Source organism: Candoia aspera, chromosome 3 (genome assembly GCF_035149785.1).
Source record: "Candoia aspera isolate rCanAsp1 chromosome 3, rCanAsp1.hap2, whole genome shotgun sequence".
NCBI lineage: Eukaryota > Metazoa > Chordata > Lepidosauria > Squamata > Boidae > Candoia > Candoia aspera.
Genome location: NC_086155.1, coordinates 70,880,676 through 70,905,574, shown reverse-complemented (window position 1 = coordinate 70,905,574; position 24,899 = coordinate 70,880,676). Strand labels below are relative to the sequence as shown.

At 37.2% G+C, this 24,899-nt stretch overlaps 1 protein-coding gene across 3 annotated transcripts in view; it reads right to left on the bottom strand.

The window, feature by feature from the left end:
- Positions 1-5,054: 5,054 nt before the first annotated feature.
- PDE4B (phosphodiesterase 4B) overlaps positions 5,055-24,899 on the bottom strand; it is a 247,887-nt gene continuing 228,042 nt past the window's right edge. For 2 of the 3 annotated variants that reach the window (XM_063298083.1, XM_063298081.1), the window contains 9 exons: positions 18,009-18,102; positions 16,762-16,940; positions 15,881-15,979; positions 15,568-15,732; positions 14,480-14,579; positions 13,350-13,504; positions 13,123-13,245; positions 10,057-10,239; positions 5,055-7,058 (listed from right to left, as the gene is read on the bottom strand). In XM_063298083.1, coding sequence (XP_063154153.1) covers positions 6,693-7,058; positions 10,057-10,239; positions 13,123-13,245; positions 13,350-13,504; positions 14,480-14,579; positions 15,568-15,732; positions 15,881-15,979; positions 16,762-16,940; positions 18,009-18,102 — 1,464 coding nt within the window. In that variant the 3' untranslated portion in view covers positions 5,055-6,692. Of the gene's footprint in view, positions 7,059-10,056; positions 10,240-13,122; positions 13,246-13,349; positions 13,505-14,479; positions 14,580-15,567; positions 15,733-15,880; positions 15,980-16,761; positions 16,941-18,008; positions 18,103-18,726; positions 19,039-24,899 lie in introns of those variants that run through there. The other variant, XM_063298082.1, reaches the window with a different exon arrangement.

Here is a 24,899-nt window from a genome sequence, read left to right as displayed (position 1 = left end):
AGTGCATAACAACAATCCTGTACAATTCCACCAAGAAATAATCTTACTTTCAGGTAAATTGGTACAGTACAGAACAGTGTTTCTCAGCCCCAGCAATTTTAAGATGTGTGGACTTCAACTTCCAGAATTCCCTAGTCAGCAAGTTGGATGGGGAATTCTGGGAGCTGAAGTCCAGATATCTTAAAGTTGCTGAGGTTGAGAGATGCTGGTATAGAATTATAGGCCTTGAGATTTGGCTATGAATCAGGAAATCCCCAGTGAATCTTTTTTTAAAGATGAAATTACTAGAGGCCACAATTTATTTCAGGCTTCTGTCTCTGACCTGCAGCATGGGCATATATAGATCTTCGTTACAAAAATGCTGCAAAGCCATCTTTTTTTTTTTGCTGGGTCTGTATTCTCACCATAATCTGTGGGATTTCACTCCATCCAAATTTCTTGGTTTCCATGACCTGGTAGACTACAATATAGTTGGTTATGGCATAATGTGTTATATGAAACCAGGAGCATGTATCTGATTTTGAGAGCATGCTGTGGGGACTTTAAAAAAAAAAGCTGCTATTGGGGGCTTATCTAGTCACAAAATGCCCTGCAGTAACAATAGTAACACTAGCAAAATGTAAAAGTTTATTTACCAAAAGGCAAACAGAAGAGGGCGCTGCCTTCTACCTTTCTTTCTTTTAACCTGCCCTCAAGGATAGTTTCTATTATCCAAAAAATTTTTTAAGGGTTGGGGAGGTAGTCTTTTAAACAAACTCATTTGTTCCCAGAGTACCTAGTTACAGGCTATACAGGTAGTCCTCACTTAATGACCATTCATTTAGTGACAGTTCAGACTTATGACAGTGCTGAAAAAACTGACTGTCACAGCATCCCGTGATCATTATTTGGATGCTTGGTTTGCATTTATGACCGTCGCACTGTCCCATGGTCACATGGTCACCATTTTTGACTTTCCTAGCCAGCTCTGGCAAGCTCCTGCCAACCTAGCAGTTCGAAAACATGCAAATGTGAGTAGATTAATAGGTACCGCTTCGGCGGGCAGGTAATGGCGTTCCGTGTAGTCATGCCGGCCACATGACCACGGAAGTGTCTACGGACAAACGCCGGCTCTTCAGCTTTGAAATGGAGATGAGCACTGCCCCCTAGAGTCGGACACGACTGGACTTAATGTCAAGGGAAACCTTTACCTTTACCTTTTAGCCAGCTCTGGCAAGCAAAATCAATAGGGAACCATATGATTCACTTAACAACCACATGGTTCACTTAACGCCTGCGGTGATTTGCTTAACAACCACTGCAAAAAAGGTCATAAAATTGGGTCTGATTTGCTTAATGACTACTTCGCTTAGCAACTGAAATTCTGGTCTCAATTGTGGTTGTTAAGTGAGGACTACCTGTAGATCAGAACTTTCAGATCTTTATCTTTTGCTGAGGTTGAGGAACACTGCTATAGATACACTTTTAATCTTTTAAAGATATTAAAAACTGGCGCTGTTTAGCATTTAAAATAAACTTTTTAAACAAGAAATCCCAGTAAGGCAGATAACCTGGCAAGGACCAAGAAGGAATCTATACAATAAGAATAAAAAAAAAAGAGAGGCTAAACTGTTTTAAACTTTCAGAAGTGCTGTATAAATGCTAGAAAGCCAGCTTGGTGTAGTGGTTGAGGCACCAGGCTAGAAAGCAGGGGACTGTGAGTTCTAGTCCCGCCTTAGGCACAAAGCCAGCTGGGTGAACTTGGGCCAGTCACTGTCTCTCAGTCCTAGGAAGGAGGCAGTGGCAAACCACTTCCAAAAAACCTTGCCAAGAAAACTGCAGGGACTTGTCCAGGCAGTCACCACAGGGCTGCAACTGTGGGGGGGGGGGCAAGCCGGGCATGTGCCCTGGGCGCCGCACTGGGGAGGTGCCAAAATGACCGCTGGGGGGCCACCAAAATGGGTGCGGAATCCATGTTTGCCTCAGGTGACAGAGACCCTAGTTGCAGGCCTGAGTCACCAGGAGTCAACACTGTCTTGCAGGCGTATATTATCAGGATCATCAAGGCATTGGCTAGTCTCAGTGAATACCACCACACTCCTACTCTCAAGTAGGAATGCTAATTGCATTGATAACTGAGTATTCCTTCTACCTTACACAACAGGACACCTGAGGACAGCCAAGAAAGTAAGATGGGTGATGAAGTATATACAGTTCTGTCCTTCAACATTATCTGGCTGCTTTTGCCTGCTAGGAACACCTACTGACGATAGGATGACAGTCAAATATTGCTGTGACTCCAGGAGAAGAATGTAATGCTATTAGGAATCAGTAGAACAGTGTTTCCATCAGAATGGAAAATCTGGAGAAAAATGGATCAAAGGTGTTCCAGGTGAGAACATTGCTCTGATTGTTCTGCTTTTAATTTGATCTGATACCTTCCAAATGTGCTGGGTCAATTCCCATAATCCCTCAGGCAATGATTGATAAGGGGATTCTGAGAGTTGAAATCCAACTCCTTTGGAAGATACTAGATTGGAGAAGTCTGTTGTACACAGTAGTTGTGCTACTGTAACTGCACAACTGTGTTCTATTTATATTAATAGCATTTGAAGATATACTTACCTAGGGTCACTTAATCTCAGTATATTCCATTACTTCAAATTGCATGATCCACTAGCCACAAACTGGGTTCACACAGCATGTTAGCTAAAATGTGCTTGATTAGTTTGTGGTTCAGTATATTTGAAGGGATGTAGACCTGGCTTTGGGAATGGGGAAGGAATGAGTGAACCATTAAAGGGAAACTAAAAAGAAAAACCCTTAGTTCTGAGAAAGAAGAAAGTGTGAGAAACAAAATCAAAATAACCTTGCCTTGATTTTATTTGGTATCAAATGGGGTGGGGAGAAACTTGGATTCAAGATTCTATTATTTTACCCTGCAGCAATCTCAATCTTTATTATTACGGTCACAGACCAGAATTACAAATAAAAAAGTACATTGAAATGCGTTGAAATACATTAAAAATACGTTAAATGAAATAAAACATGATAATATATTTACAAATTGATGGAATTGTCAGTGGGCTGTTGAGGTCTGCCTAATTTGCAGACAATATAGCAAAATTTAGCTACGATCAGGGAAACTAAGTCATTCTGATCAGATAGCAACAACTGAACCTAAAAGAGATCAGAATTTCCTGGATATTTTATCAAATGAGGAGCTATTAAATGGGTTCAGGAATCCTTATAGAAAATATAGTATAGCAGGACATGTACTATAGTTTCAAAAGCCCCTTGTCCACAGGGGCACAATCTCAACTCATATAGGACTTTTTGGTAGCAGCCCTCCAAAACTGCTATAGGAAGCACATTACAGCTTGCCAGAGTTAGTGCCCTCTGAAATTTGGAGACAGTTATATAATTTAGGTATCTCGCTGGCTTCTAAGAAAAAGCTTGATTGCCCAAAAAAAACGCTCTTAGGCAAAGCTGACTGGCCCTGCTAGACTTCCAGGTCTTTGATTCCCTGCTTGAATTCGCTAAGTGCACGCTCATAGCCCATCAGTAGGAATGCCTCACTAGACAAGCCGAGATGTTGTAGTTTTTGTGAGATGGCCCTGAACCATACTGATATATATTTATCCTTAAAAAGGAAAGAACCCAAACCCGTAGGGAAAAACAGTAGTTTCAGCCAATGTGCTATTATACAAGTCCATGCACCTGTTTCAACTTTAGGCAACCCTGCTTCCCTCAATACTATGTTTGAAGTACAGTGGGGTGCCCTGCAGCAAGAAAGAGAATTGCTGGGGTCCCTGCTATGCCTGTTTCTTGACCTTGCCTATGCATTCATTTCACCTCCACAGCTTACAAGGGGGCTTTTCTGTGCAGAAGAAGGGAGGCTTTGCAGCCAAGACTTTCTCCTATAGCAACTGCGCAGATTTAGTATTATTAGTTTTAATTTTTCAGAAGACCAGACAAATGTATACAATGTGTGTTTAAAAATGCCAAATGTGCTGGCAATTTATTTTAGTTCCATTTTGTGTGGATTGAAGCTGAGGAGATTTTTGTTGTGGCAGAACCAGGGATAATTTTGGGTAAGGCACTCATTGAATTCGACCAATTCGGGGTGAAGAAGTGACCTGTAATTGTGTTATGGCATTTTGGATTATTTGCAGCTTTCCAGTCCAGAACAATATCAATGAAATAGATGATTAAAAGCTACAAAATGTGTTTAAAAAATGAAATAAGTGTTTGCCAGCTTGACTGCAACAATTGCATTTGTCTTCTATCCTTATTAGCTTGCAAACACAGACTTAAATGCTTAAATAAGGCAGACATAGAAACAAGAGACCATCTCTAAAATTGAGGCATGCATATGATAGTCTATGTTATATAAAATAAGAAAATAGCTACCTCTAAAGTGGTCAATAATTGGGGCTGCTGAAGACTTAAGATTCCAAAATTTGCAATCAATTCTTCACAAGCTATACATATACAATTTAAAATACACTGAAACAACAGCCTGTTCCTTTCTTAGGAACTGATTACATGTACTTTAAAACTGAGGCAAATGTAACACATGCTCTTTGTAACTGATTTGGTTACCCGTAATCTGTATTTGTACCTGAATACCTTGAAGGATAAATTATTTGAGATCAGGAGCTCTTGCAAATTAGACTGCTTCATCAGGTTCACCAAGTGTTAAATGTAAGGCCTGCAACAATTTAATTCAGATTATGTCTCATCAAATTCAGTGAGACTTACTTCCAAAGAGATATAGAGAGTGTAATATAATATTTTATGAAGCAATTATAGATTAATGGAGATATTTACTTGAATTCTGAAGCTGGAATAATTTTTAAAAATTTGCATGAAGTTATCTTTCTCAGTCTTGTCTTTTAATTTAAATCTACTTATTAATATTTTAATATCAATATTACAGAATGTAGGTGCCTTTGGTTTCAAGTAAATGTATTCATGTTATATTGAGTAAGCATATAAAAACCAAGGTAGGCTGAAGGAAGGAAGTGCTGTGTATGTGTGTCTAACTGAAAGACCATCCAGGAAAGCCCAGCTTAAGTCATGCTTTCATTTATTCACTTCATATAAAAATCTCTTAAGAATGCATCTCAACACAATATATAATACTATAACAACATACATTGTGTGAAACTTTCAAACAATAAAATAACCACCTGGAACAACACAGTGTTCAACAGACATACAAACCCATGTATCATGCACAGCTGTGCTATTTTCATCAACTAGTTAGTCACAAGTTGGACTGAAAGCTTGAAACGTAGCTTTACAAATTGAAATTGGCACTGTATACATGCCTCACAAGCTTTGTTGGAAGAAGTTTCACAGCACAATTATAGTATCAGTTCACATTTTGTCATAGAAATTCACATTGGCTGGTTTAAAAATTGGAAAATGACAGGAGGTTTTGTGGCATTTACTGGGCATGTCCTTTTCAACATTTCAGTAGTTTCATTTTGGCTGAACAAACCATCCTAAATCTTCACCAGTTACCAAATCCTGATTTCCAGAATCCAAATGAAAATGAAATCCCTGGGAGCCAATGTCTGAATGCCCTCTCTGGGTTCCATATGTCTCTTTCACTGTGCTCAGGTTCTTTCCATTTTAATGCATTACAAAAAATTACAAGAAAGGCAACTCTCATTTAGAGTCTTCTACATAAATAACATCACCGCTGACTGGCAATGTTAATTTATATAAATTAATACTTACAAAACATTACATTATATACATTAGGTAATAAATACACTGTTATAAACAGTACTGGACATGTATTAGCTCAAGGCAAATTGAGGAGAAGAAAAGGAGACTCAGCCTAGTGAACATGAAGAATATGGGGGAAAAGCACAGGAGGACCAAGCACACAAATTCCACTGAGTTTTGTTTTGTTTTTTAAAGGGGAGATTGTCCATCATATTACAATATGTTGGTTTTTATACGTGCTGCATTGCCCAATGACAACACAAAGCTATGCTTTGTCCCATGTACAACAAAATCAAAAACAGCTGAGTTTTTGTGGCAAGCAACACAGGAGAAACCTTGGTTTTGTGGGACTAATAAAGTGACCAGTGGTGCAGTAATGCAAGGAAGAGGGCACCCTGCTTTATTTAGTGAGTCAAACCGATTAAACTGCAGTAAAATAACAAGTATTGCCCATAGAGAGGAAGACTTCTTTCATTAAACAGGATTAATAATAATATAAAATATATATCAATATCAAACAAGTTTGTTGCGTATTTAGTAGGTGTCTCGAAAAGATGTGGAAGTATTTATAAAAAAGGCACACAGGTCTGCAGACAGGTGCACATATTTAAATGCAAAATCAGGAAACTGTAGTTTGAGCTGTCGGACCTATCTAGATGTCAGAATCTATTAAGAATAGAAAATATTATGATTGTGTGTCATTCACTATCGGGCTTGTTCAGTAACAGCTCACACTGCCTCCGTATCACCAGGGTGATTTTGTTTTTGGCTGACAAAACTTAAGCTGCAATAGATATCACCTGTTAATTCCTGAGCAGTCATTACACACTCTTTAACCCTGACTCCAATCTCAAGTAGTTGGAAAGTCTTCTCGCCAATAACAGGTGCTGGCCTAAGACCCAGACTTTCAGGCTAGTACATCAGACAACCTGCATGTGCATGAATAAAATCACCAATATGGATACAGTATGTTAAGTATCAATAGGCGATGCATCTTTTGTCACAATTTCTATATTGGAGTCCTGTTGGGACTCTCTTTTTCCTGGATCAATCACACAAAGTGTCTTGGTACTGCCATAATAATGGATACTGTCACTCTCTTTCTCAGGCCCATCAGAATCTTCCTCTTCAAGAGTAAGGTCGAACTGGAACTTCTCCATCAGGCCCTGACAGTCTTGGCTGCGTTCTTCGAGGGGAGGGGAGGGGCTCTGAGGGATCATACTTTGATACCAATTACGATTGTCTTCCAGGGTATCCAAAATATCTTGGGCATCAGGCTGCACTAGGTCTGCCCAGGTCTCCCAAAGTGGATGAACAATATAATCAATGAATCCCACCTGTAACGGAAGTAGTAATAGTAGTTACTACAACTCTCAGTTTATAAAGAAACATTATTTACTCTATATTTATGAATTCTCTCTCAGGTTTACATTCAAAGCAACTAGAAATTAGGTAAATTGCAGCATGAATAAAACACTAATATATCAAACCACTCATTGCTTTCTTTAAGGATAAAACAGAGTGGATATTAAAAATTAGATGGAATAATATAATCTCTACTGCTATGATATATGTAAAGAGCGACTAATCTAGCCTGTCTAGAGGGGAATTGCCAAAACCAGAACACTGATATTAAAAGGAATCTGTCCTGTGCATTTGGGGAAATTTATTGGGCATGGATCATAATGGCCAGATTTGTTTTCCTCAGGAAGGGATGCAGATATTACACCAGCCAAAGCAAAATGAAAGCATTCCTGATTGACTCCTACTGCCACTAGGCTTTCCAGATCAGTATTCAGAGCACTTGCATTTCCAGGAGTCCCCCACCAATGCAGCTCTGAGCGTGCAGCATTCAATCCAATACAATCATAAAACAATACTCTAACATTGGAATCAAACATCCAGGGGAACTAATACTGATTTTCCACCCATTGTCTAAATCTCAGCGTAGGCCAAGATCAAGGCTCTTTCTATCCTATTATCAGGTTAGACAAGGCCCAAATAATTAGCTTCACCCTAAAGAAACTTTTGTAGCAAAATTCATAAATAAAAAGCTGCTGCTACCGTGGCAGCAAATATCTGCTCAGTAAGTTTCATTTTACAGTACTTTCTTAATCATGTCATGCTGTTGCTATATAATTTATGACAATTATATAACAAACGTCTGTATAATAGTATTTGCATATGAAGAAACTACAAGGTACTGTCAGTGGGAGCTATTTTTAATTATTAGAATAGTTCAGATGTAATGGAAATCATGGCATCTGTTGCCTGCTTGGGCTGAAGTGAGCCTGGATGCCTTCCTCCTCCGAGGAGGAAGAACACAGAGGAGTTCTTAAGTTTCTGTTCCAAATTTAAAACTAGTTAGTAACTGTTATTTAAGATATCAGGACTCAGGGAGAAACTTGTTAAGAGCACTTTATATTAAGCAATGTATTATGAAAGGATCTATTAACATTTAAATTATTTGGTACAACGTATAGACAAAGAGTGTTAACTACAAAAGAAATGCTTATTGGATGTGGTTACCGTATCAGTGCACTCTAATGAAAATTGCTATGTCACTAAACTGATTGTATCTGTTTAAAAAACAAGAGAAATATGACTCCGTAAGTATCACTTAAGCAAAAAATGTAGATAAAAATGCTGGTATGCTATGACATTCTGATGAAAATCTTTCTTAACTGAAACTTTGGAATTTGTGTGATTTTTCGTGTTAGTGTTAGAGAAACTGATTTTTTCTGGGATTTTTTTTAGAAATTTGATGTTTTTACTATTTTGTGGAATTTATAATAGTTAACATACTTGAAAAACATAGTGTTTTTAAATGGAGAAATGTATGATATTAAGGGGAAATAATGACTGTTCCTGATATTATTGAATAAGTAATAAAGTTCAGGATTAAATTACTTGTTAGTTAGTTGACAAGCAGGAGGAACTGGATGGAGAAAAGTGAATGGACAATAAAATCTATGGAAAAGTTTCTTGTCTGACTGGATTTCCTTGCTCAACTCCAAAAGCCGCTGGATGGCAATTCAGCGGAACAGGAAAATAATTCTCAAAGGAATCCATCTCTGTGCTAGGATGTTTGGTTTGGAAATCACATTTGCCTCCTTCAGACACAACAGGATGTTGAACAAGCCAGTACAATTCTATTGTAACCACCGAGGTACCTAAAGCCAAGAAGTGACAAAAGTTTCCTGTAGCCTGTACTCAGTGGAGACTTTTTAGTTAAATCACTTTGCTTGGTTATCAGAAGGTAGAGATCTTTTGCTCTCCACATCCGTTAAGAAAAACCTCCAGATCTAAGTTGAGTGTTAATTTTTACAGCAGTATTGGCTCAGATCCAAAAAGTAAGTAAAGTGAATTATAGAAGATATTGGTTAATGATACAGTTTCTTTATGTATGATAATGTTGACTAATTTCCTCCTGAGAAGAATGAAGAGAATTCAGCAGACCTAGTCCCTTCATGTTATCCTCTGTGTTAAATTAGATAGAGGGAAGATGAGAGACTGGTGAAAGGTCTCCCAGTGGTTCAAACAAAGGTAGCCTTCGCAGTCTAAAACCCAACACTTTAACCACAGCATGAAAATGGCTCTGAAGTGCTCACAGTTAGAATTGATTATTTCCTTGCAAAATGAAAAGAGAGTGAGAGCAGAAAACCTTGTCATATCAGCCAACAGAGAAAAGCTACTGCATCCTGACTCTGGCAAAATGCAAGTGGCCGAAGTAAGAAGAGCCACTCCTTCCATTCTTGAAATCTCTGACTACTTGCTGAATATACTAGAAGAGAGGAAATAACAGTGCCGGCCAGAAACTGGCATACGTTTGGTGCCTAACCTTGGCCACACTGGATCCAGCTTCTCTGAAGCAGCACCGTCACCAAAATGCTCTGTCAGTAGGAATGCTGCTGCAGGTAGCCTTTCAGAGTTTTCCAGAAGCATAATGGGGATTCATGGTGGACAGATCACCTTCTATTGACAAAATGTCTTTGTGCTGGTAGTGGAAAATGTCTGTAGCATCCTCTATCATTCAGTGGAATTTGGAAGTGGGATTATGTGTGTGTGTGTATGTGTATATATATATATATACACACATATATACATACAGCATACATATATACATACTGTATATACATATACATATATATATATGTATATATATGTATATACTGTATATGCAGGTATAAAATGTTTTATACACTAAAGATAGAAAACTTTGGGGAATTTACCATGACATTTTTTAAGGCTGCCTTTCTTTAAAACATACTAGTAACAGATCAACATTATTAAATGTAAATTGGAATACTGTGACAGGTCAAAAAGAGCAAATACCTGAGACTTCTCCACAGAAGCTGTGTGCTTGTCACACATTGGGCTGATTTCCATTCCCCTTTCCCGTTCTTTGTCTCCTTGCTGGAAAAACTCCTCCATGATTCTGTCTGTCCACTGCCGATAGAGCTCAAGGGATTTTGTAGGATTACTTAAATCAGCACAGTGGACCATATTTCGGAGAACCTGCAATGCAAAAATTATAATTTGAAGACTTGTGTGATCATGTAAAATAGGGCAACATTTTGTTCTGTACTTATTGGTACTTTGAAAGCAGTTTCACGTTAATGAAACAACGTTTTGATCAAAAAAGAGTGTTATTTTAGAAAAGTTTATGAAAGATAACTAAGGTACATTTTTTTATCAAGAGATATATCAAATTATTTGATGGGAGGCCATCTGTGGATATGCAGAATACATTGTTACAAATTGTACAATTAGTCACCTGAATTATGCAAGTATAACCTCAAGCCAATTTAAGATATCTACCATTTTCTTTAGAAACAGAAAGCTGTTTGGGATATTGTTTTACTCTTCCCATGTCTTGTTGTACAAGTGCACATAGGAGAACAAGTAACTAGAGGTAAACAGAAGGTGTAAAGGTCTCATGGGCACTGGCACCCCTTACAGAAAGCCAGACTAATGTAGCAACAAACGATTAGGATTATGACTAGGTAGTTTAGGGTTACATTCCATCTCACCTCAGTCAGTGCTTATGGGCTGGTCAGTATTTCTCAGCCTTATGTGAAGATAAAATATAGTCAGTGAAGGGAAAAATAGTTATAAGCAGCCCTTGTGATTTTGATGAAGAATGCATGGTCCCGATTCAAGGAAGTTAGGGATAGGCAAAATGGTGTCTGACTGTCCACAGGACTCTATACGAAGTATCTGCCTAGACATGTTTCTCTTGTCACGGCAAGTCTTTTTTAAACTGGAAGATTATCTGAAGTAATTCTTAGGGCTCATCCCCTGCTTGCTACGGTGTGAAGATACTACTACTACTAGCCCTTTGACAAGGACATAAAGACATGTCTTCACTCCAGATCTACTCTGAAGACAGCTTCCACCTTTCTGCCTTTGCTTCAAAAGTGAATTTTAAAGAAAAAATTGCCCGCAAAAACTCCGCCAAATGGTCAGTCAGTGGCAAACTGTTTTGAGGTAACTTTAGGGTGGGAGCCTGCTCTGCTCCTATTGGCCACATGAGGCTATGGCAGGCTACTGATTTTCATGGTTGTTTGCCTTTTGGCGTGGGAAAGTCAGAGCCAAAAAGCCATTCCATCTGGACAACCAGCTGGTGGCAAGTACTGTATATGCATGAGGAAGCAGCACCTCCAAGTACAACTGCCCACCACAGCTTTGGTGCTTTGCTTGCCATCAGTTCTCCAATTCCATCAAGGAATCATGCCATAGGAGCAGAGAAGCAGTAGAAAAGAGCTCTTTTAGTGCCAGTATTCTGTTCCCAAGGAGTGTTAGCCACTAGTAGCAAAGGAGGCATTTCTCTCCCTTCCTCTCTCTTGCCTCTACTTCTGGGGTTTCTGGGATGGACAGAACTATTGTTCTACTTCAGTGCTAAGGCATAATAGGGGTTGAAATTGTAGTCATCCCTTCCTTAAACTGGTAGGGTTTTCCGGACAGCAGCATTTAAAGAGCCAAATTACTGTGGAAGAGCAAAATTACTGTCAAATTAACTAATTAATGTCAAAAGGGCCCAACAGACATCTTGCCACATTAATGAAGAGATCTAATTTAAAGATATTTGGGTCTGATCTAAGTACAGATTGTCATTCCAGGCTGGTGCAAAATTCTTCAGTTTAATTCTTTCTTTGTAGAAAGTGAACATAAGATAGGAATTTTTTATAGGTAAAAGAAATTAACTCTTGTCATACGAAAGGGATTTGCTTTTAATTATTGCCATGTTAGAAATTGGAAATCTGTATCAGTCGGGTCACCATTAAACAGGAGAGCCACAAGTATCTTCTGCACTAAATATTGCCACCTAGTTAGTTTCTCCTGTTCTGGCAACTATATTCTGTTGCAAAGGATTAAAATCTGCATAACTATGGAATAAAAGGGATTCACAGAGAGAAGAAGCCTGTTCCAATATTTTATCTGCTTTGTTTCCTATTTGAGGATTTTAAACATCCTTTTAAAAATTTTTCCTGAAGTGAAATTTCAGTATGCATCTTATTCTAAAATAAGATAGATAAGCCGCCCAGAGTCATCGTGTGCAAGATGGGCGGCAGATAAATTAAATAAATAAATAAATTTAATAAATAAAAATATAGAAAGATTTCAGTACAGGAAAATACTGTAATGAGGTAAATGTTCCTGTGTCTGTCACCATTAAATAGGGAAATAAGCAGAGAAAACATTCAGCTGGATTCCCTTTTCTTAAGTAAAATATCCTGTATTGACAGTTCCCCATGACAAGGCTAAATCCTTAATCCTATCAACATGTAAGGAACAAATGTGTGAATTGCACAATATTTACCACACTATTAATCCAAAGGAACACTAAACTTCTTGCATTCCTTATGCTGTAGGATCTTGTCTTTTCCAAATAGTTTGGAGAAAAGAAGATTTCAAGACACCATGGGCTATCAAATTCCTACCCTGGGGAGTAATTTATGCAATTATATTGTTTACATACAAAAAAGGGCTTATCAGCACAGTCCTGTCCCTAACAATAATTGCAGCATAGGCAGAAATTTACATTGGCAGAGCTTTAGTGGCATCCAGATGACTCCCTCTAAAACTCCCAACTATCTTTTTTCTATCTTTTTTCCTTATTCAAGCACTGCATCATTCATTACTATGCTAAAAGTTGCAGGTGGTCTTCCTTGCAATATTGAAAAAAACACAAATGTGCAGTGGAAAGGCTAGTTCCCTGCACCAGAGCAAAAATGTCTTGCAAGGGAACCCCAAAGGGTACACTTTATCCACAATTAACCAAGTACTTAGTGATTTATCTGCTTTTTTTGCCTTAACCCTAAGGATGTCACTCTACTGAGCATATACATTAAGTGAGAGAGAGAGAGGTATCACAGCAAGATAATTTGCCATACAGACCTGTATTCTATCTGTGTAGTTATCTAGGAGGAGGACTCCAGAACTCGTAACTTTTTTAGTTTCTACCATAGTCTTTAAATCTGCCAGAAGTGACATGTGCTTGGACATATCTGTTGCCAAGACCTACATGATAGGAGAAAGATTTTTTATTTTTTTGTTTTAGGGAGCAAAATATCATTTTTTGTTTTAAGGAACAGATAGAATGTTAAACAGAATCACATTCCTACCATGTCTATCACCATTTTCCTGAGAGTTTGACGTTGTTTCTTGGTCAGGTTGTGGAAGATGTCACAATGCTCCTCTTGTAGAAGCTTAAAACCTACAGCAAGATGGTGGTTTTCCAAGACGGACTCATCATTGTACATTAAAGCAAGTTCAGAATCTGAAAAAGGAAGTAGTGATGAAAGTAAAATAACTCCATTAAGTACCAGGCATGATTTTATATCTAAGCCATGGCTTTTATAGCTAAGGTATTCTTCATTATGCTTGAAATAATACATTTTTAAAAGAGAATGTAAATAAACCAATGAGACTAACAACCTTAAAAAGAATCCAAATGGTAGCTGAAATAAAAAGCTTCAGAATTAGAATTCATTAATCATTTTGAGGTAATTTCTCACTGCAAAAGATAATTATCACCTGTTTGGTAAGATTTGACTACATATCTAGTTTTTCAACAACTAATAAATAACCTTGTAAAATAACCTTGCAAATAATTAATGTTCTTTTCATGTTGCATTCCAGCTAACTGGATGCATCTTTTAAATTTCATTTTGGTTCTCTAATTAATTTCATTAAGATTATTTTAAAATAATAATATAGTTGAAAGATCAGATCAAAGGACTATGTAGTCTAAAAATCTGGGTTCAAACTGCACCCAGCATCATAAGGGAAATTCAAAATCAGCCCTCCCTTATTGCTAGTTTTCCAGCAACCGGTATTTAGAAGCCTTTGAACTATAAGACTTTGTTTATTAATCCATCAGGATACTCTCAACTCATTTCAGATAAACTCCCTGTGTGTAAATTTATACAATTTTACTGATTACGTACTTTGCTAGTTGTGCTGCCTCTGTGTATTACCAGCAAGTAGCATGGAAACCGGGGAAACCCTTTATAGTGTGCAGATGTGGCCTGCATTGGTAAGTCAACCCTGTCATTCTCAACTTCACTTTTTATGAGTATTTTAGATTTTGTTACACCACCTTGTCTATTCTTAATAAGACAGCAATCCTGTAATAAGATATACTGTATAAGACCATGTGAACTATAATCATTTAAATGGATTTCATGAGAATTCATTATAGCTATTTTTGTGTGTGCATGTGCATGCACATTAAATGAACTACAGGACTCACTTGTATTAATAAGGAACTGATTGGAGACACCAGGGTGATCCACATCATGAATTGCTGCTGCAAAAATTGCTGCCAAAATTTCCAAATCAGTGAATACAGCCTAGAACAGAAAAGACCAACAAAGGGACCTCAGTCATAAACATTACGTAGCTCATCAAGTATTTGCTAACTTATCAACAATCTCCACAGAAAAGTTTTTGTCCAATTAAAACTGCACATAGATAAAGAAGAACTGAAATCTTCCTTAAGATTATCAGCTACTTCCAATTCATTCAGACAATTTATCTGTTTTTGATATGATTTTTGCGGGGATGTTGTAGTTCCAACACATCCCCTGCAAAAGAGTAAAGTTAAAAAAATGTAAAAATGTAAGTTTTGCATCTCATATTAAAGTAATTTTTTAAAGATATCACACAATGCAGAATATTGCATAGGAGCTTACTGAGATGATTCTATCTCAAAAATCAAAACCCACATTCATATTGTTAGCAATAAACCTGAAATAAATAAATCTGAACTAAACAATAAATCTTAATTGGTGCAAAACCTGGCTTTTGTGTTAATGAGATGACATGAAGATGTATTATAAAGTATAAGAATCCATATATTTGGGAAGGAGTTGAGCATGCAGAAGGGTGTGATTGCTGAGAATTAACGAAGAAAACATTAAATGGGATACAGCAGGAGATTGGAAAGATGGATGTCTACAGGACTTCTTCTCATATGTTTTGTAATTTTCTAAAATATTATGGGATTATGTATAATATTCGGTTCAAGCAATCCATGGATTTACATCAATGTCAAGATAGCAGTCTACACTGTGAAATTTTATAACCCCATCTATTTTCTTTATATGACTTTTCTTTATATTTAGAAATCAGTTAATTGATGCCATTGCCTAATGTGAAAGAACTTGTAGAAATAGCTGTGCTGTACCAGAGGTATCATCAAAGCAAATGAATGATGCATATAATTTTACTTACTTTTACATTCAGACTATTAATTAGGGCATGCTGAAACAAGAAATTAGCAACTGCAGCTAAGTCATTAGGAAATATTACTTGTCTGGAGGAGAGGAAGCAACTCACATCCAAAGCTGGTGTGGACAGAAGAACATGAGTAGACTGTGCTACATCAGCTGCATGGAGGCTATTGTGGTAAGCTACATCAATGTGGTAGTGGTCTTCCAAAGTCATCATGTAAGCTATAAAGGTGTCTGATGAGATTTTGAATGTCTTCAATAGATCTCGTTCCTGTTCAGAGTGATAGAAATTACAAGCGGTCAGAGTGTGATGAAAACCCAAGGCCTTCATTACCAAGAAAAGATGAAGTTAGTGCACTTTTTTAAAGATACAACAATTGGAAGATGATAATGATAATAATAATATCACAATTACCAACCTGAAAAATTGCATACATAATGCAAGTGAGAGGTCTACTGTGTGAGTATCTTGCAACATTAAATATGTTCAAGCCCCATTTATTCAGATCCTCTAGCTCCTACAAGAAAAAAAAATCAAAGAGCAATAAATTAATGAATGCATAATGCCACCATAAGGAGGATGGAGCCATATGTAGGTTATAATTGCATTTGTCTAGAGAGAGCAAATCACTTTTTCCTTAAATGTTAAGGATATGAATTCTAACTAATACAGTTATCCCAAAAATAAGGCATATGAAAGGAGAAATAATTTATCATGCCATCTAGTTTCTGAAAGAGTGACATTCCCTATTTCCCATTTGAATTTATCCCTCCCATTGAAAGTGTTTGGGAATTGTTCTATACCAGTTTCAGAGCTGGGATAGTTCAGAAATTAGTTTGAAGACATGTTTTCCAGATAATTTTATCAGTGTGATTTTTTCTCTCTTATCAATAGTTTCTAACACTCCAGGATTAGAAACTTTCTTCTTAAGAACGTATTTGTCCTGAGCACTTGCACTGTTATTTTCCAAAGCTGCATCTAAATCTTTGAGTAAGTTTTTTTTTCCACTATACCATAGTAGAAAATTGCCAAGATCGGTGGCGGGGGGGCGGGGGCAGATTGAACTATTCCCTTCAGCTAAGTTATTTCATCAGTTTTATTTTCAGTAATTAGCAACATACTCCTTGGAGGAAGTTACTATTACCATTTCTGTCTTGCAAAACAGTCTCCTTAAAACAGATGGAAAAGTAAAAAGTATCTGTTGAGTATGAAACACTATGGTAACGTGTCTAGTCTACATGGGTATATGTATTTAAATATTACATTAAAAAATAAATACAAATATTATAAGTCACAGACCTTAGCTAGATGGTCTTCCTTTTCTGTTTTCACACCAAATCTTGAAATACTAGTGTTATTCAAGCTTGAACTGTGCATTAACTTTTTCACACCACTGATCTGTGTCATAAGCTGCTGTTTCTTCTTTTTCTCTCTGTCTTTCTGTGTAGGAGAAGGAATCTCCACATCATTCTGCTTGTCTGTATAAATAAAAGGATAAAAATGAATTTCTAAATTTTATTAAGCACATTGGGTTAGATCCCAGTAGACTATACTGCGTCTGCAAGCTTTAGAAAATGGACAGATACAGAATTTCAGAATTGTTTTGAAAATCGTCAGACACAGAATGAAGAATGCATTATAAGAATCCTTCGTTATTTATTTTTAAAATTTATATCCCGTCTTTTATTCAGGAGCTCAGCAGCACGTTGACTGCTCCCTCCACCAATTTTTCCCTATAACAACATGTGAGGTAGGCTGGGCTAAGAGAGCATGACTAGCCCAAAACAATCCATGATTATCACCTCTAAGTTAAAGTAAAACTTCTGAGAAAACACTGAGTCTGTTGCCAAGCAAGCACTTCCCTCTTCTTTACCCCTTCCAGAATCCTGGAAAGCATTAATGGTTGCTAAGTAACAGTCTTCCTGAGTGTTCCTCTACTTGCAAATATTATTGCTATTAATTAACAATAATATTGTTATTAATATTATTAACATCGTAAGCTGCCCAGAGTCATGGAAGTGAGATGGGCAGCTGTATAAATTTAACAAACAAATAAAATTAATTAAATATTTGTCTGCACAATTGTTACATTATACTTAATTGACATTTCTCCATGTTACTGCCCAAGCTTAGTTCCATCTTGGTTATGGTATGCACATCTGTAATACTGACATCGAACAACCTTCCCCTAGTTGTGTGCTCTCCAGAGAGGAGGACTTCAACTCCTAGCATCTCTTAGCTCCCATGACCATGGCTGAGAATTCTGAAAGGTGGAGAGTTGAATTACACTCAACTGGAGAGCACTCAGATGGGGAAAGGTTATCAAAGAACTGGTCTCATGACATTTTGCCCTGTTGATTTTATAGTTTCCTAGATAACTTCCCGTATGCATGAGGGTTTCCGCAATCTCCTCCTCTGAAAAGAAGTCCTTCACTACCCTGGAGATTGTTTCCTTAAATATACTGAAATTTTGAGGTTATGTTTGAGTGACAGAGTTTGCTCAGAGGGTTTTTACAAGCAGACAGTTCCAATGCTAACTAACATACCAAGGAAAGTATTCGAAATATATTCAGAGACTTGGTTCCCCGATCGGCTCATTTCTGAAAGGTGTGTCAGCTCCCGGTTTAACATTCTCTTGAACTGTTGGTAATTAGAACATAAAAATTCAAGGTAAGACAGTCTGCTTATCTTACTGATGGATAAACAATGCATTAAAATCTAAATTAATTAGAATATATACCATACCACTAAACAACACATTCAGAAATACATTAGACACATATAAGAAATGTTTTCTAGATGACATGCAACCATTCAGTTTAAGGTTAAAAAAAAACTCAATTTTTTAAAAAAGGTAGTTACACTTTACATAATTCTGGAAAACTATTTAGATTTTAGGGAAGTTTTTGAATTCATACTTTATAGGAGTCCTTTAAAGACCTGTCATGTAATGTCTGTCATTTTTCTACTGAAAATATAAAGGCAATTTCAACATGCAAATATTTCTGGCAGGAACAACATTAATGAAATATCATGTTGTGTGCAGTTTAAATATATTTCTATTCAACATAAAACAATGCTGTCAGTTTGCATGCCATCCTATTAATATTTTAAAGTTATTTGTTTTTAATCTGGTCTATGAGTTTATTACTGTATAGTGATAAACCTGTTTTTTTTTGTTTATCGTATATAGTAGCACAATCTATACTTAATCTGACATATATAGAACAACTGGATTATTTCCTTTTTATTATTTAAACCCACCTTGATGTATCCCCAAGATACAGATAACAAATAGTTTGCCTCAGGCATTTTTGGAAGATTTTGCAAGCAAAGCAAGAGATCTCCTATGCAGAATCTGCAGATCAGAGGGAGGAATTCCTCAATAACAAGAACAGCCTGGAGCCTTTGTCAGTGAAAGTCTAAAATTCCAGCAATCATGGCTACTTGCGACTCCACGACAACAGCAAGCATTGTATTCCAGCTTTGCACGAAGACTGTGGTGTTGGAGATTGCACACACACACAAAGGTTATGACCAGCTGCATGAAGGAAGGAGAACAGCTAATCCAAATGTTTGCAGCAAGCTATCTTAAAACACTTCGATGTTTTGCGGGCTGGAGGGGTATCCCCTTCCAGAAAGAATTCTATAGCTGAACTGAGAGGAAAAAAGCAATTGTGATTGCTTTTCAGATATTGCTGTCTTTAGCAACAGACCCATCTTTTCCAAAGATAAAATGGAGGAATCCCTGTGTATATTTAGAACAACACAAAAGAAAGTGAGCAGTCAGTCCTCCTCTCACAGTCAGGGCTTTTATGATTGCATTATCTCTCTCTCCATCCACACTGCATAGGTTTTTACAGCCAATGTTTTGCCCAAATCTACCTCATTCTCTATTACATCATGTTTTCTTTTGTTAGTATCTTGAAATTATAGACTGCATCTCAAGATATTAGCAATGTTTGAGCAATACCATTGTGTTCATTCCTGGACCATAAATTATTCATGCAGCTCACAATCCAAGATTATTTTCGTATTATCTTTGCTAACACTCCATTCCTGTGCATGTCTACAGAGAAGTAAGCCTCCCAACATTCAGTAAGACGTTTCTTCTGGTAGGTCTGTTAAGGACTGCAGTCTAAACAATGCAACTTATTGAGATTCCTGATTTTTTACAAGGTGTGGGGAAGTATTTTCGTGTTTCACATATGTGCCAAGAGTCAACAGAACCAGCTCATTTGAAGAAAGAAGCGTTACCACTAAATGGAAATAATTCAAGATGAAATAATGATTGCCAATGAAAACGTACCCAAGGCTACTTTCCTTCCCTCTCCCCTTTAAGTGTAAGGAAATTCCTATGAATAAATGTGGGTGCACAAATGCTCCTTTTCCTAATTAGCAGCCAGAGTTATTTTATAACATGAAGATTTCTTCTCCCCCAGGCCTGTCCCTTTCCCCTTGTTAAGGTTCCTATTCATCTGGTCAAGAGGACACCATGGCAACAGGACCACGTGACAGCCAGTCTCCTTTACTGGAAGGCTTCCCTTCAGATAACTGTCTTGCAGTAATAATGGCTCTGCCGAAGGCACTCTGCGGGCAGTGAAAACCAATTAGGAGCTAATTTCAGAGATTTAAAGGGCCCAGTCCAAAACAGGTATCCCACCATAAACTTTCTTGGGGTAAAGAAAGAGAAGGGCTAATTAGCAGATCCAGACTGGATCTATAAAAGCTGCTTTCAGGGACTGATTTTTTCTCCTTCTTACTGGAAAGCTAATTAAAATGTTAATAATAAACATGGCGCCATAATTTAGGTCACAACAGAATACTTAGGAGTTCTCAATTGTTTAATGGATTTGCATTTCGGGGAACACTGATATTAACGTAGCTGTGCCCTGAATTTATATCTGTCTCTGATTTAGCTGCTACCTTAATTGCTCTTAACCCAGCCTTTTAACCATAGCCACAGATGAGCACCATTTCTTGCATCATTGCCTTTCCCAACAGCATGCCTTTCCCCTTACAGAAATCAATGGAATGAATACCTCAGGGAGATCAAGTGATAGGGCAGTAACAGCGTGATAGCAACTGTATGCCTGCTGCCTCTGTGGGATAAGCCTGGCCTCCTCCCTGCTTATTTTTATGTTATCCATGTCCATGCCATGAAAGTTCAGCTTTGATTAATAACAAAGCTATGATAAATGAAGGATTCAACTGATTCTAACCATTTTGTAAATGTTCTACTCAGTTTCCTGCAGCTTTTATAGTCTGGAATGAAAATGACCCTTTGAAGAAAGGACTTTTGGCAACCCTAATATCTTTATTGCCTTTCTCATTCTATGGCTCACCTGTTATCTTAACCATAACAAAGAGAGAAGTAGTGCGGGTTATGAAAAATACAGCAAATATTCGTCACCTTTTTAAAATTGTTGTTTGTTCATCAAGAATTGAAAGTAAGATGCAGGGCACTTAGCTGTGCCCTGAATTTATATCTGTCCCCAATTTAGCTGCTACCTTAATTGCTCTTAACCCAGCCTTTTAACCATAGCCACAGATGAACACCACTGATTTAACCATATGGTTAACCTTTTAACCATAGCACAGATGTTTTAGCCACTGTTTAGACAAATGAGATTTAGGTAGACGTTGGTGTCAAAACAACCAGAAACTTGTCTTAACAAACAAGAAACTAGTACATGCAGAAATGTATGTATGACTTTGTTGTCAAGAGTCATATGAATAGCATGTAAACGATTCCCTGGTTGTCTATTATAAAGTAATATCTTATTCTGATTTGCTAAATTTGGGGTTTTAAAGTTTGAAAAGGTGCTTATGATTCTTCAGAAGGTTTTTTTTTTTTAATTCACTGTGGAATGACAGAGTTCATAATCAGTTAGTAACACAGTCTGTATCTAAAGTTGTTAGTAATGATCTTACAGGAACCTGACCAAAATATCCCTACATTGTAAATAAGAATGATCACTCATTATCAAATTATTTGAAAGTTTTCTTCTTCCTAACCACCAAAAACAATATTCCAATGAATCATAACAGATAAAAGTTGGGGATGCTTCATCTTATTCACAGGGCTAAATAGGTTCCTGTCAAATTTAATACTGCTTTTAGTTTTCATGGAGCTTCTGTAATACTCTTCAGCATCCTCCAACTACTGCTTATCTCATTTTACCTTGGCATATAAAGGAAGTATAATATTATAGACTAATTACATACTCTCCAATGGTTGGAAAATCAAGCCAATAAATGTTTCAATACCAAAATAAGCCTTGCTAATAGGAAGCTTTGATATATTATTAATGATGTAAAATTTTGGGAGTTAGGTGGCCTCAAAATCCAGTGAATGAATAAATAGTCACAGAACATGCAGCCGATCTATGATCTGTCAGAAGAAAAGCAAGATATGATTTAGGAGAAGATCCAGTGTTTAGTACCCTTGGGCTATTATTCCTATTAACTCTGCCAGCACCCACACTTTCTGATAAAACATCTCTCCAAAGCAGCAGACATGGCTACCATAGCTACCTTCTGCTGATAGTGTACTATGCTAATAATGTTCTGTTATTTATATCTGTATCTTAAATATTGAATGTGGAAAAGCTTTGAATTTTAACTACAGCTGTAACCAAAATTTGAAATGCTAGAAGGTCAGGCACAGTCCTTGTATTTATGTAACAGCAACATGTAATTGTGAGGCTTTGAAATATAAACTGCAATATGCTTATAAAATATTTCCTTTGGCAAGCTAACAGTTAAATGTACAGCTGCCTACAATGCCAGAGAGATTGTGAATAAGAACCCTTGGAATTGTCTGTTCGCATTTCTGCTTCAGAGAAGATACTACAGAAGCAGTCACACGAACAGGGGTAACTTCTGATGTGCGTCACTCTCCTCTAGCTCATAGAGGTTTACTGCTGAAAATGTCATAAGATACAAGCAAGAAAAGGTGTAAATGATGCTCAGTGTGAAGGTCAGAAATCCTAGCTGTGTGGGCACAAGGGAGAAAGACTTCTAGCTCATGAGTCTCATTTAAGGCTCACCTCAATGGACTGGTATGGCTAGAGGGTAGCCAAACTCTAAAGTGTCCCAGATTTTTTATACTGAAAACTGGAGCAAAAATGCAAGCTCATATACTTAACTTCATACTGATAATCACAAAATAAAGCACTAAAATACAAATGTTAAAAGTTTGAATAGGAGATTGTAATCTATAAGAAGGGATTGTCCCTTAGGCTAAAAGTTCATAATGGAGACTTGCTTTTGTTCATGTTATGAGAGCTTAGCTACCTACCTAGCTGGCACAGGGTTTTCCATGAAAACAGCATGAATGGTCCAGGAACCATTTAATACTCATTGACTCACTTTACTCAAAACTGTGGGAGTTGAGACCTCGGGTTTCTCAGAGTAGAAATGCCTGTTATATCAACAACTAGCTTCAAGGCCAACAACTGTAGTGTGAAAAGATTGTTAAATGATAGGGGCGCGAGTAAGAAGGCCTGGAATTAAACTATAGTGCATATAACACTGGGAACTGCACCTTCACGCTGACAGAGAGCATTCAACGGTTTTAGTGATTTAGTATGCAGTAAAGATTCTTATCTTGTCATTGATCCTGACAATAACACAGCACCTTCAGGATGTAGTAATTCAAAGGAAAATCAATCCAAATGAAAGAAGCTTAGGGTTGCCTGAATCTCACTGAATTAAACGACAAGTCTTTAACTGTACACATAGTTCACTGTTTTCAACAGCATGTAGATAAATGTTTTCAGTTCGTGCCACAGTATTTGAAGGAACATCTTCTGCTATATTCCTACCCATATTTTAAGATAATATTTGGAAGACTTGCTCTGGCTATTCTCACAGGCTCACAGGAGGCTGCGGAGCAGTAGGCCCTTGCAGTGAAAGCTGCCTGCTTTTGAAATGCTCTTTCCAGTGATAGATGTCTGGCACTGACTTCATTATATTTTTGATATCAAGCAAAAGTAGTTTTATTCTCCCTGGCCTAATAATGCATTATTGCTATAATAATAGATACTTAACTTCCCTAGGGTAAACGTAAAGGTTTCCCTTGACATTAAGTCCAGTCGTGTCCGACTCTAAGGGGCGGTGCTCATCTCCGTTTCAAAGCCGAAGAGCCGGCGTTTGTCCGTAGACACTTCCGTGGTCATGTGGCCAGCATGACTACACGGAACGCCGTTACCTGCCCGCCGAAGCGGTACCTATTAATCTACTCACATTTGCATGTTTTCGAACTGCTAGGTTGGCAGGAGCTGGGACTAGCAACGGGAGCTCACCCCGTCACGCGGATTCGAACCGTCAACCTTCCGATCGGCAAGCTCAGCAGCTCAGCGGTTTAACCCGCAGCGCCACCGCGTCCCTTAACTTCCCTACTACTATGTTATTATTTTATTGTTTATTTTATAAATTTTATATTATGTTTAATGTGCCTGTTTTTATCAATTTTTGTAATATGGAGTAGTATACAAACTTTTAAAACAAATTCTGTTTCCTCTGATTTTTGTCAGGAAAGGACCATATTTCATTGGCATGATATGGTTCTGTGGAATAGAAAAATGCAATTGATAGCTATGGAAATAGAAGCTGTGGGCTACAGATTACCATCCCCTACTTTTGATTATCAGATGATTTTAAATGTTTCATTTAAAAAAATCTATGCATACACAATGAACAATGTCTTTTTTGTCACATAAATCTATGAATGCTCTGAAGTGTATCCATTAGTAAAATCAATAATAAAGCAAAGAAAAAAACAAATACTTGGGATTAAGTATTTTGCATTGCATTGCATTGACTCATATAAATGCAACACCATATATTTAAAAGAATATTCAGGTTTGAATAATATTTTTTCTTCATGAAAATCAGATTAAATATTATGATTTTAATCACTGCAATGCTACATGTACAGTACATGATGAATTAAAAGATTAGGCATCATTCATCACATCTGATTAGATGATTAGTCTAACATTCTAAAATCTTTAAACAATGGTTGAAATATACATAAAGCTGTGAAAAACAGATTCTAGTTGTGTCATTTTCCTGTTATACAGGTTTTTAAACTATTGTAAAGTAATTATGACCTAATTAATTTTGCCTAATACTGAGTCATCCAGCAAATAGATCCGCCTATTGTAACAGTGGCTTAAGTGTGATGGGGGCCTTGCTTTGGTTGTCGTTCTAAAAACATTGTGACTGTTATTACTTTCAAAACTTTGGGCACTATTACTTTAGATTTACATTAGAGCTAGGTAAAGGTTTATTTCCCATTTCTATAGCTTTGTTGATGTTTTTGCCTTCACCAAGCTAATGACTTCCACACATGATAGACTGCAACTTTCATCATATCAGCCAGCATGGTCAGTGAATGGCTAGGAATGGTTAAAGGTACAGATACAGTG